This window comes from Populus alba, chromosome 4 (assembly GCF_005239225.2).
Source record: "Populus alba chromosome 4, ASM523922v2, whole genome shotgun sequence".
Lineage (NCBI taxonomy): Eukaryota > Viridiplantae > Streptophyta > Magnoliopsida > Malpighiales > Salicaceae > Populus > Populus alba.
The window spans coordinates 6905307-6923195 of NC_133287.1; the positions used below are offsets into that span (position 1 = coordinate 6905307).

General features: G+C 27.6%; 2 protein-coding genes and 1 long non-coding RNA gene across 4 annotated transcripts; 1 reads left to right on the forward strand and 2 right to left on the reverse strand.

Annotated features, from left to right (window-relative positions):
- Window positions 1-4089: 4089 nt before the first annotated feature.
- LOC118030251 (heavy metal-associated isoprenylated plant protein 39) lies at window positions 4090-5360 on the reverse strand. Its single transcript, XM_035034292.2, has 3 exons — window positions 5198-5360; window positions 4702-4777; window positions 4090-4608 (listed from the first exon to the last, which is right to left on the reverse strand). Exons 1-3 carry the CDS (start codon window positions 5201-5203, stop codon window positions 4292-4294), a joined length of 399 nt encoding a protein of 132 aa, XP_034890183.1. The 5' UTR covers window positions 5204-5360; the 3' UTR covers window positions 4090-4291.
- A 2526-nt stretch (window positions 5361-7886) lies between these two features.
- On the reverse strand, window positions 7887-8971 carry LOC118030252 (heavy metal-associated isoprenylated plant protein 39). Of its 2 annotated transcripts, none has more exons than XM_035034293.2 (3): window positions 8887-8971; window positions 8429-8504; window positions 7887-8309 (listed from the first exon to the last, which is right to left on the reverse strand). In XM_035034293.2, exons 1-3 carry the CDS (start codon window positions 8890-8892, stop codon window positions 8026-8028), a joined length of 366 nt encoding a protein of 121 aa, XP_034890184.1. In that variant the 5' UTR covers window positions 8893-8971; the 3' UTR covers window positions 7887-8025. The 2 variants fall into 2 exon arrangements, with proteins under 2 accessions (XP_034890184.1, XP_034890185.1); XM_035034294.2 differs by lacking the exon at window positions 8887-8971 and adding an exon at window positions 8695-8867.
- An 8091-nt stretch (window positions 8972-17062) lies between these two features.
- LOC118030253 (uncharacterized) lies at window positions 17063-17889 on the forward strand. Its single transcript, XR_004684302.2, has 2 exons — window positions 17063-17276; window positions 17512-17889. It is a non-coding gene; the product is annotated as an uncharacterized lncRNA (long non-coding RNA).

Sequence of the window (17889 nt, forward strand, 5' to 3'; positions counted from 1 at the left end):
ATTGAAAAGATATACAGATGAAATAAATATTTTTTCTAAGAAATTTTTTTTTTTTAACTTTAAAATATTAAACACCGAGAGACACATAATATTTGTCTCCATTGTTTCTATTATTATTTTTTTTATTTCAAGAAAGTAATTTAATGCTCTCTATTGTTTTGAAATAGTAATCTAATGCTGAATTTATTGTATAAGACATTCAATTTTGTGGTAAAATTCACAATTTATGGAAGTGAATTTATAATGAGTAGAGCTTGCCTTGTGTGTTCATGTGTATGAAAGCACTAATTTAAAAGTTTGTTTGGATTGTGTTGTAATTGTTTTTTTAAAATAATTTTTATTTAGAAATAAATTAAAATAATATTTTTTTTATTTTAAAAAAATTATTTTTTATATCAACACATCAAAATAATTTGAAAATATTAAAAAAATTAATTTAAAATAAAAAAAAAAAAAAAACTAAAATAATTATTGTTTAAAGTGTTTTTTATTCGGAAATGAATTAAAATAATATTTTTTTTTATTTTTAAAAAATTATTTTTGATATCAGTACATCAAAATGATTTGAAAATACTAAAAAAAATTAATTTAAAGTAAAGAAAAAATATTAAAAAAAAAAAAATGAAACATAAAAAAAAAAAAAAGATGAACGTTTACATGTTCTCTTTCAAGCAAATTAGTGTTTTGATAAATTAAAAACTCTTAATTTGAGTTTCCTATGGTAGATAAACATAAACAGAGAGAGAGTTCTTCACGCCACTATACACTTATCGGTATTGCCCAATTCCAAAACTAGCTTTAATTGTTGGAAGAGAAGGCAGCCTAAAAAAGCAGTCAAAAAGCAGCTTGTTCCATCATATCGTTACATCTACGAATGGCACCAAAATCAAAACATAAACTAATGGAATCATGCATGGACACGTGTATAAAATATTTATTATTTATGAAGATGTTTAATTTTTTAATTTTTTTTTTATAAGCATGAAGATACTTTACTGGTAAAATATCCTGAATGTTCTTGGCCATATATTACGTCCTCAAAGTGGGTTTTATTTGATGCCTCTCAAATATCTCATCCTCAACAATGACCGTATTTCATTGAATATTTTAATTTGTTTACTGTACCTGGGATTATTTAAAAAAAAAATTTAAAAATATTTATACAGTAAAAATTATTTGTATTTTTTGTTAAATTCAACTTGACAGTTTAATATTGAAACTTTCTACTTTGATTATTTGATTAGCCTGATTTTAAATTAAACCATGTGAAAATTATCTTGACATGATTTAATTGATTTAACTCGTCTAAAAACATCCGGACCAACTTCTGTTAAAAAAAAAAATGATGAAATTTGACATAAAAAACCTCTCGACCCAACTTTTTACCTAGGCTCCGTTTGTTTGCAGGAAAGGTGAATAAAGTGAATAAAAGTATTTTCCGAAGATGAAAAATGAACTGGAAAACACTTTCCAGTGTTTGGTTATGATGGAAAATTGGACTTATTAAAATTTTTCTCAAGTTTATTAAAATAATGAGGAACAAATCTTACTCGACACAACAAAATTTTAAAAATAAAAATTCAAGTAACAATTAAAATTAAAATCGTGTGGAAAAGAATAACCCAACATGACTCGAAATCAAATTGAAAGTGTTTTCTGAAAACACTTCAAAGAAAACAACCATATTTCGATTGATAAAAAAAATATGAGGATTTGAAATAGAGAAAAATAAAGGATGAAATTAACAGGAAAAAAAACCATATCGACTCATCTCCTTGCTTAGCTCGAGTTTAAAATTAAACCGTATAGAGGTTGCCCTGACATGATTCAATCAACTTGGTCAATTCAAAAGCAATCTAAATAATTATTAAAAAAAATCTGATGATTAAATTAAAAAAATAACCAAGATGAAATTTCATCTTGTTTTTAATTGATTTAAAAAATCCAATTATATTTTATTTTGATTTTTTTTTCAATTTCATCCCTTAAAATTTGATTTATATATCAACTTTAGTTCTCTTTTTTATGATTATTATTTGCTTCCCTTTTTATCATTTTTTTAATTGAAATTCTTTATCTATCAGATTTTGTTCTTATTTTTTTTTTATCGTTATTTATTTTATTTGAAATAATTTATAAAATTATATATATTTTTTAATTTCATCACTTTTCAACTTTTTTATCTATTATATTTAATTTCTATTATTTTGATTGTTATTTATTTTATTTAAGATAATTTATTAAATTATTATTTTTTTTCAATTTTATTCTCATTCAACTTTTTAATTTGTAAAATTAGTTCCTCATTATTTTAATAAACTTGAAAAAACATATTAACAATTCATTTGAAGGTTGGCTAGCACTAGTGATGGATGAAAACAAATAAAACTTCTACAAAAGGATCAAGCCCAAAAATAAAAAATAAAAAAAAAATAGAGATTGAAGTTGAAATATCATCAATTAAAATGATCAAGTTGTAATTTTCAAAGAGAAAAGAGAAACCATATATATATATATAAAGATTCATTAATAACAAACTAGATCACCACCGAAAACACGTGTTGCACCAACAAGAAAAGAACGGCTAGTCAATGAGATCTCTTGTAAATATATATATAAAAATTTAATTTTATATAAATTAATTTTTCAAAAAATTACTTTCTAAAAAATATATCTACCTTTCAACAATCAATTTTTGAAGGGCTGCTGTGCACATGACGTCATGAATGATATTTGATTTTCCCATTTTGATTAAGACCCTTTTATCATCAAGTGGAAGGGATGTGTTTAGCTTGCTAGAGAATAAACCTCCTCTGTACAGAAGAGCCTGTGATTTTTTTTGAATCCATCACTGGTGCTAGCCAACCTTCAAATGGTCCCTCCCTTGGTAAATATGTCTACCATATATATTACGATGCCATCCTTCTCTGACGTTGACTCCTCTGATGGCCGACGTCAGGCAAGACGGCTGAAGCAAGTTTAGCCTCCACCCAGTTTGATCCTCGATGGTTTGGTCGGGGTGGCCTTGCAAGAATGGTCCAGACCCTAAAAGTAAAACTTAAAAAAATGAATTTGTATTGCTTGAAGGAGACGACAATGCTAAATCTCCTGGCTAGTCGATGATGACTGTTGCAGGTTGATGGAGGACAAATTAAGCGATTACGAGATTTTCTTCGTCTGAGAATAATCTAAATATTTCTCAGGGAGATTTTTGTGGCCGGAGATGGTTCTTTGACGCTTTTCGATCTCTTTTTCTAATTTTTTAAGGTGGAATTCTTGAATCAATATTTTTTAAAAATCTATTCCATTTAATATACTAAATCAATGATAAGGGTGTGTTCTTAAATTCATTTAAAAAATCATTTTAATTAATATATAAAATGATCTAAATATATCCTTTCTGGGCATTGAAAATACAGCACCTACCTCCTACTCTAGCCATCAACTTTGCTGCCGGAGGATAACTATGTCTTCATGTGTCTTGAAGTGTGTTAATAGTCATTTTTTAAAATTTTATTTATTTTAAAATATATTAAAAATATTATTATATTAAAATAATTTGAAAACATAAAAAAATTTTAATTTAAAAAAAAAAATTAGTTTTTTAAAAATTTCTTTCAAAACGCAATGTAAAACACACCAACAAAGACACTGCCCTGAAAAAATAATGACTGGCTTGGCCATCTTTACGCTATAGCTAGTGATGGAAGTCTTTTTGTTTTTTTTTTTTTCCTTTTTATTCAGCTGTTAAATTGAGATTCACATGATAGAATCTGTCCATCAAATACATAATTGGGGTCGACTCCGCCTGAATCTTGGGTTATGAAAAAAAAAAATATTTAATAAAAAAATAAATATAGTTTTAATAAAGTTTTGAAATGAATTTTAAAAAATAAAAGAAAATGAAAAATATGTGCTTCGATCAATTTTCTTTTGGCACGAACAAATTGACTCATTTTTTATTTATAAAATCAACCGGCCAAGCAATTGTATACTAAAATAATGTCAACAAATGCCAAACCTAAGATTTGACTTGATATATATCCTATATTAAAATATTAAATAGTTAATGAAAAATCAGCACCAAGATTTTATGAAGTAATTCCAAAACAAGACCCGAAATTCATTAAATATAAAGCAACCCCACTGCCAACTTGTACTGTAGTCTATTTCTAATATATAACACCCAAATTTTCCAAAATCACAACATATATATATATATATATATATATATATATATTATTTATTTTTCACCTATTTCATCTCTTATTAATATTTATTTAACATCTAATTAAGAAATTACACAGGCATTTGGGTCATCTTCAACACTTCTAACATGATAATATGTAGTCATGGGAGGATTATAGGCCTTGTAAGCCTTGACCAGCTCGGCCACAGCATCTTGTTCTTTCTTCTTCGGATCTTCTTGCTTCTTTGGCTCTTCTTTCTTGGGTTCTTCCTTCTTCTTCTCTGGCTCTTTTGCTGGCCCTACTGTAATTATTTCTGTGTTACACAGCTTTCTCAGTTTGCTCACTATGTGTACTGTATCAACGTCCCCTATCACTGTCAACTTCTTGTCCTTCATGTCCATGGATATTGAATCCACCCCTGCAGATTTTGCATCACAAATCAAACCGCTCAGTTATTATTTTTTCTTGAGAAAATTAATCACAAATTCTTCAAAAAAATTAAAATAAATACCTGAAATACCAGAGACTCTCTTCATGGCTTTTGTCTTGGCTTTCTCGTCATGCAAATCCAATTTCAACACAGCTTTCTGTAACAAAACAAAATCATGTTTTGTTATAAATAAATTAATATAAAGAATTAAAATCAAGAAACAGTGATCACCAAGCATCACTATTAATTAAAGATAATTATAACATGACCCCATCAAGGATTAATGCACTAAACATCACTTTAATCAAAGAGAAAGATGATATGACGTCCCGATCAAGGTTTAATGGGCCAAGAATTATCTCATAGAAACAATAATGGCTAAAACAATCAAATTTAAGCAAACGAAACTCTCGGAATTATGGAGAAGAAGCAAGTTTTTCATCAAAATAAGTTAATAATCGACCTCAAAGAAGAAGAAAAACAGAAAGGGAACTTTACTCATGATTCTTAATTTCACGCATGCATGCAAGTCATCTAACAGAAGATATGTAAAGAGAGAGCTGATATCGATCCTCACCTTCATATCTATAGCTTGGAGAGACTTGATCAAAGAAAGATTTCAGATCAAATGAAAGGGTCTGCGATGAAGAAGTAAGGCCAGAGGAGGAGGAGGAGGAGGAGGAGGAACTAAATAAGAAAAACTTGGTGATGAGATGAAAGGGTTCTCGGTTGTGTTTTTATGGTTAGTGAAGGCAAGATTGTAGGCCCATTCAAGGAAAGCACTTTGGTGTTTCCCGCGTTGGAAACGACTTCGTTTACAATCATTGTACTTTCTGATAGCTGGTTTTTTTTTTTTTTTTGTTAAATGAAGTTATTTTTTACAAAACAATTTAACATATTATGGATAAAAATATACACAAATTTTTTAAAAAATAGATGATTTAATGGAGAATTTTTAAAAGTTTGAGGGTAAAATTGATATTAAAAATCATTTCATAGTAACATTGATACCACATATATAATTGGGTGGAATTTTTTAGATTTACCTCTTTTTTCCCTTCACTCTTCTTTCTGAAAAAAATTAACTCTCACTCATATAAATTAGCTAGCTATCATTTATGATCCTAAGGAATAAATGGATAAATAGTTTAAATTTTAGAGTTAATAATTATTTAAAATATATCAAAGTGATATAAAATGATATGATTTCTCATAAAATTATTTTTCATACTTTGGTGATATTTTTAAATTAAATTTAATATATTAAAAACAAACTCATCTTTCCAATACCATAATCATTCATATCAAAATTATAACTAAATATTAAACCATCTAGGTGGTGGTCCAGTGATAAAAACTTGGGACCAAGAGGTTTGCTCTCTCTGTGGTTTCAGGTTCGAGCCCTAGGTTGCTCATATGATGGTCACTGGAACCTTACATGGTCATTAACTTTAGGGCCCGTGGGATTAGTCGAAGTGCACGCAAACTGGCCCGGACACCCATGTTAAACTAAAAAAAAAATATAACTAAATATTGACTTCATGAGAGTCAAGTGACTACATAACTTGTTCATCAATGTGTATGTATTACATGTATGGTTGAGATATATCTATCAAATAAGCTATGTTTTCTCTTTCAAATTGGTTTTTGTTTATATATATATATATATATATATATATATATATATAGAAAAGCAAATAAAATGATGTTTTTCAACTCAAAAAGTAGAAGAAGCAACAGCAGCTCAACTAGTTATTGATTTTTTAAAAAAGAATTACTTAAAAATATATAAAAAGAATTTAAAATTTTAATAAAACCGAATGCTTGTTTTCTAATGTCGCCCATGGTTATTCACCCGGTCCCTCGAGAGATTTGTCTATAAAACAGAAGCCGCGATCCTCTTTCGTAGAAACAACTCTAGCCAGCATGAGTACATCATCTTGATTTCCAAATCTTTATGGTCAAGATGAAAGATCTACTCGTGTTCTGTACTCCTTTCAATCACGCGTTAGGACAGGTCCAGTCAACAATGCAAGACTCGTGAATTTCTTTCTAAGCTTGTAATTTAGCAGCAGCAGCAGCACAGGAGGGGTTTGTGTCTGTGCTTGCAGAAGACGGGAAGAGCTCCGATGGACATGGCATCCTCAAAACCTTGCAAGATTTTACATTTTGTTTAAGCTTTTCTAATTCAGCCGTTCGAATTACGGATTATTTGATAGAAATTACATATTTTTATTCACCCCAATATTATGTCCTGTATTCCTTTAATTATTTTATTTTGAAATCCGATACCCCACTCGTAAAATTCTAGCCGCCGTCCCTGCAGTAACCTTGGAGTTCTTGTGTGCTTGGCATGCCATGTAATTAATAGAATCTCAAGGGTCAAGCCTGTTATATTCGAAGGGAAACAGCCCACTCCAGGTTCTAGATTCATTATCAGCATCTAGTCCAAAAATATGGCCAAGAAATCAATGATATTTTAAGTCACAACTGAAATATTCAAAGATCCATCAAAGTTTGAAGCTTTGAAGAAACTAGTCCTAAGAGAAAATAAAAAGGTCGAGCTTTACACAAACAGAGCTAGCAGAGGCAATCTAGGAAAGGCAGGGGCATAACAGCAATCCACGAGGTTGAATTGCCCCGGGATAGACACTATAGGGATCCGATTATCCGAACGGGTCAGGCTGGGTGCCTTTACGGGGACACCTTATATATAATTTTTTTTTGTAAAGACTTTTATAAATAAATTTATTTTTTAAATAAAATAAATCAAGTAAACATGTTAGATTTAAAAAACTTGAACTTGATGGATCTAGTGAATCATATTAGACTCTAACAAGATATTACCAAGTTTTGAGGCTATATATCTGATCCTAGATGATCATCTATAATATAAATATTAAAGACATGATAAAACATTATATATTTTCATTTAAAATAATAATTCATATTAAGGTAATGATTTTTCTATACTTATAGATATATACAATGTCTCTTAAGAGACTTACTATACTTATTATCTTATTAATAATATATATGAGATATTTGTCTCTTATTAATATCGTCAAAAGTAGAGGATTTTCCGGCTTTTTTTCTTCTCTGAAAATGACAAGATTTAGAAGATATGAATATCCCTTGAACTATATAGGTTAAGGGTTCATAACTTTTTATCTCTTGAGATAAAAATACATAAATTTCAGACATAATTAGAAGACATAATTAAGAAGAAATTCAAACCCTTGAATATAATGATATTAACCATGATATGTCTTAAACAGTAAATAACCTTTTAGTTATATATTTTGTATTTTAAAACATCATCACAAAGCAAATATAAAGGGTTTATGAAATTGAAATTTTATATTTGAAGACATAATTTCTTTTAACATCTAATTAAAATAAAAATTAAGAAATGACACAAGCAATAGGATCATCCTCAATACTTGAAACATGGTAATACATGGTCTCGTGAGGATAATAGGACCTGTAAGCCCTCGCCAGCTCATCCACGTTTTGATCTTCTTGTTTCTCTGGCTCTTTTTTTTTCTTTTCAGGCTCTTTTGCGTCTCCTACAGAAACTATCTCTACGTGACAAAACTTTCTCAATCTGTTCACCATGTTTACTGGATCGATGTCGCCTGTTACTGTCAATTTCTTGTCCTTCCAGTCCATGGATATTGAATCCACCCCTGCAAGTCAGCATCACAAAATAAACCACTTAATTATTTTTAAATAAATTCATATATCTTCAATAATAATCTTGATTTATAAGTTAATTATATGATCATGGAGAAAATAAAAATAATACCTGAGAAACCAGAGACTGTCTTCATAGCCTTTTTCTTGGTTTTCTCATCATGCATATCCAGTTTCAACATAGCTTTCTGGGACAAAATAAGTTCAAGTTAATTTTGTTATAAATCAATATCAAGATGATCAAGAAACAGTGATCACTTAACATTACTAAGAGATGCGCCCAAAACAATGATCAAAATGATATTTTAGCTAATAAAATTCCCAGAAATATCATAGAAAAGAAGCAAGTTTTCCATCAAAACAAACGAATAAAAATACAAGAAATAAAGACTTGACTCATTCTTTCATGCATGGCTGCGCGCAATAAGAATTCGTTTGGCTACGTACGCGGTGCTCCTGCATGCAGTGCAAAATGTGTCTCGCATAAAAAAATAATATTTTTCATGCCAAACAAAGCCTAAGTCCTCTAGTCACTAACAGAAAATTAATACAGAGGAGGTTGATTCTCACCTGCATTTTTATATATGCAGGAAGATTGAAGATGAAGGACAGTGAAGGAAGCTTGAGGTCAAGAACTAAGACAGGAGGAGGTGAATGTTATATAAACTTGGCGTGCAGATAGAGGCATGGGGAGAGATTTTATAGCGACGGAGAGAAAACTGAGTCAGCCACAAGGTCAAGTTTGGGGTCCATGAGCACAAGTTGTTTGGCATGTCATCAAGCAAAGGAAAGCGCATTGGTGGTTAATTTATATGTGGAAAACGACTTCGTTTCACTCATTGCACGTTTAAAATTTGACTGAATTTTGTTTATACTATTGTGAGTCAAGGAGAAGTTTAGTGGGACCTGGGAATATGATTTTTTTTTTTAATGTACCGAATATAAGTATGTTTTACTTGAAAAAATTCTGCATTAATATTTTTTAGTGTGTTTTTATTATTTTAATATGTTAATGTTAAAAATAAAAAATATATTATTTTAATATATTTTTAAATAAAAAAATATTTTTAAAAACATATTATACTATAATATCAAATACATATTAAATCAATTTTAAATTCAATTTTTTTAAAAGAGAAGATATAAGATATAATCTCTTAAAGCTAACTTTAATGTGTTAAAATATGTCATTTATATTCAATCAAATTGATATATATATATATATATATATATATATATATATATAATTTAAAAATTAATTATATTCTATAAAACACGTGAAGAACATTTTCTCTTATTAATGAAAAATAAAAATGAGCTTTGATTATTGGATTGTAGCCCTCTTGGTAATAAGACTTAGGTGGTGTTTGATAACGTGGCTGCGGGTCAGGTTCACCCGCAGCCACGTTAATTAATGTTTGGTAAGCAGTATGAAACTGCTTTTAGTGGGTAGGACCCATGCATATGAAACCTGCGGTTTCTGAGAAGCAGCAAAATGCTGATTCTCGTGAAAATTAAACTCAACAGTGGAGCATGGCTCCACTGTAGCAGTTTCCTTTTTTTAAAAAAAAAAAATAATCTAGAAAACCAGTGCGAGTGAATTAATTCACTCGCACTGTTCACCTGAGAAGTTTTTTTTTTTTGAAAAAACAACGCAATTAATTGATTTCACTCGTGAACGTGAATAATATTTTTTTTATTTATTAAAAAAAATAGTTTAAGGTGAATTAAATTTACTCGTACTGTAATCTCAATTTTATTCCTGATAATATTTTATCTAATTTTATTATACGCTCAAAAAATTATGAAAACTATAGTCCTTATCGAATGAATTTTGTACGTAATGAAATTGTAAATTTTTTTTTTAAAAAATTGAGTTTTACTCGAAAAACTAGTATATAATATTATTTAATAACACTACATAAATTAGAAGGATATCGCATGATGACGTAGCATTTGTGAAATTTGATCGCAATTCCAATTATGTTCTTGCCGGGTCCGACCCAGCTAAAAAAAATTCAATTTTTATTTTTATTTTAATTGTGTTTTATTCAAAAAATTAGAAGGATATCGCTTAATGACGTAACAAAAAATTCAGTTTTTGTTGTTGCATGCTTAAGAAACCAAGAAAAATATAGTCATTGTTGAATAGATTTTGTATGTGATGACATTACAAATAATTTAATTGAATAATAAAAAATATTTGATATCAATATTATTTATTTCATAATGTAATAATAGTAGTTAAATTTACAATATTTAAATTAAGAATATTTTTAAATTGTTTTATAACCTCAATTTGAAAAACATTTTTTTAACCAAACACATTAAACTACTTTTTGTTCAACCTCAATTTCAACCAAACATATATTTTTTCAAACCAACCTCAACTAAAAGTACTTTTTATAAAAAACAACTTTTTTAAAACCACAACCACAACAGCAACCGCAATACCAAACAGACCCTTAGACTAACCTAATTAATCAATTTAAAGCTTATTTAACTTGAGACCTGCACGAGTCCGGGATGAAAAGAAAAAAAAATTATTTGAGCTAACTTGTTATAAATCTGGATTAACCCATGACTTAGGATAAAACTCAGCTTTTAATCTATCGATTTTTTTAAAAAAAAAGAATAATTAATCAAAATTACATTGTTTTGATACTTTTTAAAAAATAATTAAATCAACTTGGAGTAATATTTTTCCTTTTCTGGATTGAGTTTTAGTAAGATTAGAGTACTTGATATTGTTATAAAGGAAAATTACAAAAGTTTTCTTGTGTTTTGTTACCATGAAAAGACTGTACATCCTATATTTTTATTCGTTATGATTTTAATTTTTTTTACCTTTCATGGCAACGAAAAAGCAAGCCCATTTATGATCAGGATATCCCTCTGATCTGTAGGATTTATTATGCACAATTTAAGTGATGTCTTTTGACTATCTAACCGAACGTGCTTTTACTCTTTCCGGGAAACAACTCTGTAGTCTCTTGTGAACACGAGAGGTCTCAATTTCCAGTGGAGTTCTGAGGGACCAGGTTGGAAGAGCTACTGCCCTTCGTTTCTCTCTTCTCCCATCATTACAAAAAAAATGTAAAGACTTACATATTTGAGATTGTGATTCTAATTATTTTTTAAATAATTTTTTATGTTAAAATATATTTTAATAATTTTTTTAAAAAAATTATTGTTACCATCAACACATCAAAATGATTTGAAAAACATTAAAAACATATTAATTTGAAGTTAATAAAAAAATAAAAAAAAATTTTAAATTTTTTCAAGAATAATTTTAAAACGTAGAAACATACAGGCTCATATATATATATATATATATATATATATTCGTGGATTTAGCTGTTTTGTTTTAATTAATATTTTTTAAAGTAATTTTTTTTATTTTTTTAAATTTATTTTTTATATTAAAATATTATTAAATGATATAAAAATACTAAAAAATAATTTTAAATAAAAAATAAATAATATTATTTTTTCACGCTACCAAACATACTTGATTCAAACCCATTTGACACGCTTGATTCAAACCCATTTGACACGCTTGATTCAAACCCATTTGACACGTATCCACTATGCTTGTTTTATTGTTTTCTTTCCACCTAGACTGCGCGACGTACCATGTGAGGTTGTAAAGAGACGTGATGATCATTGTATCTTCATTTTCTAATAAAGCATTACAGTATCTCTAATAAAAAATGCTATATTAAAAATTTAAATAAAAAAATAGCTTTTTAAATAATATAAATATAGTTTTTTTTTTCTTATGTGCATTCTAATGATAAAAAGCTATTTAGAAAAGCCATTTATATTTTAATATATTTCATGTTAAATTAATTTTAATATAATTATATAACTAATTTAGATATTTTATATATAATATAATTCTGATGTTATTAATTATATAATTAATATGAGTAATTTATAAAAATAATATAAAATTAATGAAGTGATATGAAAGTTAAAAGATATAATTTAAAATTAAATTTAAAATTTATTTATATGAATATTTTTAATTTTAAGTTTTATATGTTATTGTTAAAAATTTAATTTTTTTAAAAGTAAATTCAAATTCAAACTTTAAAAAATGACCGCCAACTTTCTATTTTGAACTTCTTATGTTAACATAATTTTCAAGTTTTTTATGTTTTTTTTTTCATTATGGTTGTTATCTTTTAAGTCAATTAATCCTACTTATTATTGTTAAGTGTTAGAGGAATTTTATATTTAAAATAACCAAGAATTTTCTACATATTTAATTAAAAATACATTACATTACAATAAATCAATCAAAGTTAATTAAAAATCAAAACACCTCTTTTGCATAATTTCTAACTTTCTATTTTGAAAATACGCTGCAGAAATTGGATCCAAATTAGAAATATCCATTTTCATAATTTGTTTTTCTTTCTCAATCTTGTCCAATTCTTGTTTCTCTTGACTTTGTTGAATCATCATGGCTTGTTGCTCTAACATAATTTTTCTATCTTGTTTCTTCTGATCCTCAATTTCAACTAGAGTTTCCCTGAATTGTTGTAAGAGATTCGTTACACTTACATCCCCAACTTTATCTTTTTCTTATCTACGTTTAAGTCGTTCCTTTGCAGCCTTCTGACCGTTTGGTCTATCTTGATAAATCAATGGTTCATTATCTTCTCCTAAACTAACAGAATCAGGGGTAGATGGAGTTGATGAAGTCGGACTTGCATTGACATGACCTTTTTGTTTTTTGTTTGACCTTTGATGTTGACTTGCACGCTCAAATTGTCATTTTGGTTCTTTTCTTAAGATAACCCAACAATGTTCTAGTTGAAATCTTTTGCCAACGCAAGAAGCATACATTTGCCGAACATCATTAATCTGGTAAATAAATAAATAAATTAAATAATGTTAAAATATATATTAACCAATTTAACATAGAAATGAATATTAACATTACCCTTGATTCTTCGGTCATTCCACTTTGTTGACGATTTTTAATTTGAGTAACAAATCCAACAAATTTACCAACTTCTCTATTTATTTCTTGCCATCTACTTGAGATGCTTATTTGTGAACGATTATTCAAGTTTCCTCCATTCTCTACAAAGTAAGCATGTACGCAAGCCCAAAACTGTTTTGTTTGTTGTTCAACTCTTGTAATTAGATCCTTACTTGTATTTAGCCATACAAAGACAAGTAAACAATCCTCCTATGGTGAGAAATTTTTACTTCTTTGTGATTTTTTTTGCCGAATGAACATTTAAATTCAAGCATGTTAAGTCATCAAATAATTTATTAGAATCACTTGGTTGAGAGAGAATATCTTCTGACTCACTCATAAGAAAATTGGTAAAAGAGCTTGGAAAATGTGAATCCATCTACATAAAAAAAAAAAAAAATCAAGTTAAAACCTTATAAGAGAGTGTAAAAGAAGCTCACATTCAATATCTAGCAATTTTATAGTTTTCATACATGCGAATTAAAAATATGCATTGCCTCCTACTTGTTCTAACATAACAATTTGACCATTTTTTGAAACTAAAAAAGAATCGATATACTAGTTTAATTGCATTTTCAACTAGACAAAATATAATTGACCTCAAATTAAAACAGACAATAAAAAAAATTAAATATGTAACTCTATCTTTTTATCAATATCAACTACCATTATGAATTCCTCTCAATTTTATGAAAGATAACAACATAAATAAAAATTGTCTTCTTTAATCCATATTAAAAACATAAAATAATAAATAAATAAAAATCATCACAAATATTAAATTAACAACAAAAGGTCTAAAAAAATCAAGAGATATAAAAGATAACATAGAAAAAGCTTTTAAATAAGCATACCTTTTAATTTCAGCTAATTAACACAACTGATGTTAATAATTAACCGGAGAATAATCGATTCTTGTTTTTCTAAATTTGAGAGAAGGTTAAGGCATAATACAAAAATTTAAAACTACAAGTTTTTTGTTCATGCATTTTTAAAAAAAATTCTTCTATATTTAAAGGGAAAAAAAAAGAGCTATTGGCCAACGGCGAAAAAAATAGTCATTAGCCAACAACTATTATTTTGGTCATTTCTATAGTTAAATGTAGAAATGGCTGCCAAGGAAACAAATAGCCATTTTGGTCATTTATATAGAGAATCTTATGCTTTGATCCTACTACATGTTGTCCTAACTAAACGTAACAAATAAGCAAATATTGGGTATAATATGAACTGTATAAAGATATTTGAGTAATCAAGAGAGGATTTATCACCCTAAGTGAATTAAAAAAAATGTTAGTATGTTCTCAAATAGTATTTATAGAGTGATATTATTTAGGGGGTAAATTGACATTTTGTAGTTTATAAAGTTTTCAGGTTTTTCTATAAATAGAATGTGGCGCCTCTAATTTTCTGTACAAAACAATACACAAAGCACCTGAAAAATACAAAATAAAAAAGTTAGTACTTAAAGGCATAGCAATTCCTCTATCTTAAAAGGATTTAAGATATTTATTTTTAGTGGTTTGTGTGGATTACTATTAGAGGTCAGACACTTAAACGACTTGAAAACTCTTTAAAAACTGTTGATCAATTAGCTTGACCAATCTAAACTGATCGACCAGTTGAGTCATATAACAAGCTATTTTTAAAATAAAAATACTTTGAAATCATCAATCCTTGATTATACTTTAATTTGTATTATTAAACCTTTATATTATAGCATAAAAGTATTTGATCTCATTCACACTACACTTAAACACCTTTAAATTCTAGAAATGTTATCTTATAGATATTGAGATATTAGAACTTTCAATTGTATAATCTACTACATTAAGAGAGTTAGTTGTGATAACAAAATCACCTTTGTAAACTTTTTAAGTTAGGTAAAAACTCTTAGTATTGGTAAGGTAATTTCACCTAAGAAAAATCTTGAAGATGACATATCTTCAAGAGGAAAAAATCTTAAAGAGAGAATATCTTCAAGTGGTGTAAAATCTTAAAAAAAAAATATCTTCAAGTAGTATAAAAATCTAGGTATGGATTCATCAGGTAGCTATTGTATTCTTGAAGTTGTACTAGTGAAGGAGTATAATACTCAAGTACGGGTTGATACTTGAGGTGTGGATTGAACCATGTTAAAAACAAGTTTGCAAATTATCTCTCTTATCTATTAACTATAAATACTTTAATTATATTGTTAATTATTATGTTTATTTGAAATAATTTGCATTATTTATGTAAATTAGTGATACATATAATTCTTCCATTCTATGTTAAGCTGTCTTATTCCTTGAACAACATTTTCTTAGTAAGGTTTTTAATAAAGTAGTATCCAATACGTAAGGCTGTACAAAAGACATGCAAAGAAAAATATTATGAAATCATACAATGTATGTAGATGTCTATTTGCCTTCTTTCACCTCTTCATTTTCATGTTCATTCATCATCTCTAAGTTCATTTAAGTTCAAATCTTTTTATGATTTTTGAGTTTACAAGTATTAATGTAAATTATATTATAAAAAAGAAGCATTGTTAAGATGATGCAGTGGTATGACTATATTTAGAAGGTTATATGAAATAAGAATAATCTTTTTTTGTTCCCCTAATCTTTATTGTTCTAATTTATTCTATTTACTATTTATTGAGTATATTACCCGCTTCTAAATATATAGTTTTATACTAAATATATAGTTTTATAATACCATTCATATATACATATGTATTGTATAAAATAGATGAATTTTATAATGAGTTTTGAATAATGAATAGTAGTACTTTTAATTATAACTTTTGAACTGATTTGAAAAGTCCATCTTAATCCGGTATATAGATTAATCCAAGTTGAAAAGAAAATAGAAGAAATGATATATTAAAATAATATTTTTTTTAAAAAAATATATTTAATATTAATATATTATCTAAAAGTTAAAAAAAAAAATTAAAACAAAAATTGCTGGGTCTTAGTCTTCGTTTCTCTGTTACCTTTTCTTTCGATTTAGCGTGTGAGGAGGGATCCATTCAATCTATACAATAAATGTAAAGAACTTTCCTGGTTCAACTTTAGCAAAGGATTGATAATGTTATCATAACCCATTTGTCAATCCACTAAGCTTCTTTTCTTCTTTGCTTTTCCACCTTCCATGTTGCCTGACATGCCATGTACGGCTGTAAAGAGCTGTGGTGAATAATTCAATCTTCTAAAGTATGTTTTGACCGCACTCTCAAACTTATTCTAAATAAATTTGTTTTATAGTGGTTGTAGAATCTAGTTATTTTATAATTAAAATAACTATTTATAAGAAAAAACATGATTTACATGCATTTTTTTCACCAAAATACTTTTTATTAATAGCATTTTTTTTAATTCAAATTAAAGGCGATCAAAATATTTTTTTAATAATTTGAATAATTTAAAATAAACTGGAGAATATGTATCTTTCCACTCTAAGCTACGTCACCTTATTAATATATTTTTTATTTTTCTTACAAAAACATGTTTTTTATCCAAAGCATTATTTTTTAAATTAAAAAAAACTGATCATGATCTAAAAAACCAACTTTGAACCAAAAAAATAATAAAAATCATGTTTCGATATTTTGTATGTAATTGAAGGGAAAAAATAACTAATCCAAGAAAATTCTGTAAAAAAAAAAATAAAAAATAAAAAAATATAAATTTTATTTCTTAATTTAATACTAATGATAACAGTTGTTTTAAAAAAAATGCATATTAATTTAATATATATAGTAATTAACAAGATAATTGCAAATATTATAAAAATCTTATTTGAAAACAAAGACAAAATTGAATGGTATATAATGGTATAATATTTTAAATAAGATATATGGTTAGTTCCACCCTTGAGATTGTTCTAAACTAACCCTTTTCATCCTGATGCAGATTCAACTGGATCGTCAAACTTTGTTCTGGGTTTTGCACTTTTCGCTTCAATAATTCAGGTAGTTGTTTTGATGCCTTGTTCTGGATGCGCTTTTTAGAATATTTACAAAAGTGGTAGGCAAATATTTAGTTACTAAAATTATATTTTCGTGTTGAGTTTTTTTTGTAAGAACAATGATGGAGCTCTCTTTTCTTAAAATGGCATATCTGCCAGAGGGAAGAACATTTTTATCATGATCTCCCTGATGCCCGTCCTGAAGCATAAACTAACTTCTTCCCTTTTGCCAATGGAAGGACTGTCTGGCTCATATCTCTTAGAAAACCCTTGTACTGGCAATTCTTCTCCAATTCATCACCAAGGGGCTTATTGTTTCACTGAAAGGTGCCCGGATTCTGATGAGAGTCCCGGAGGTTTGAATACCAAAGGACATCTCCTGCTGGCCGGAGGGAAGAAAGGAATGCTTCTGACCTTGGAATTGGCAGTATCTTTGATCTGGGGTGAAATTACAGAGAAATGGGAGTAGAATTGAAAACTCCAGGATTCTTTTGTTATCTCAATGAATTACAATTTCAAGTGTACAAATGCGAGTATATGAATAGTTTTATTTCTACTCCACTGGATGTTCTTGATAAAATTGTTTTCAATATATATTAATGAATGTTGTTTATATA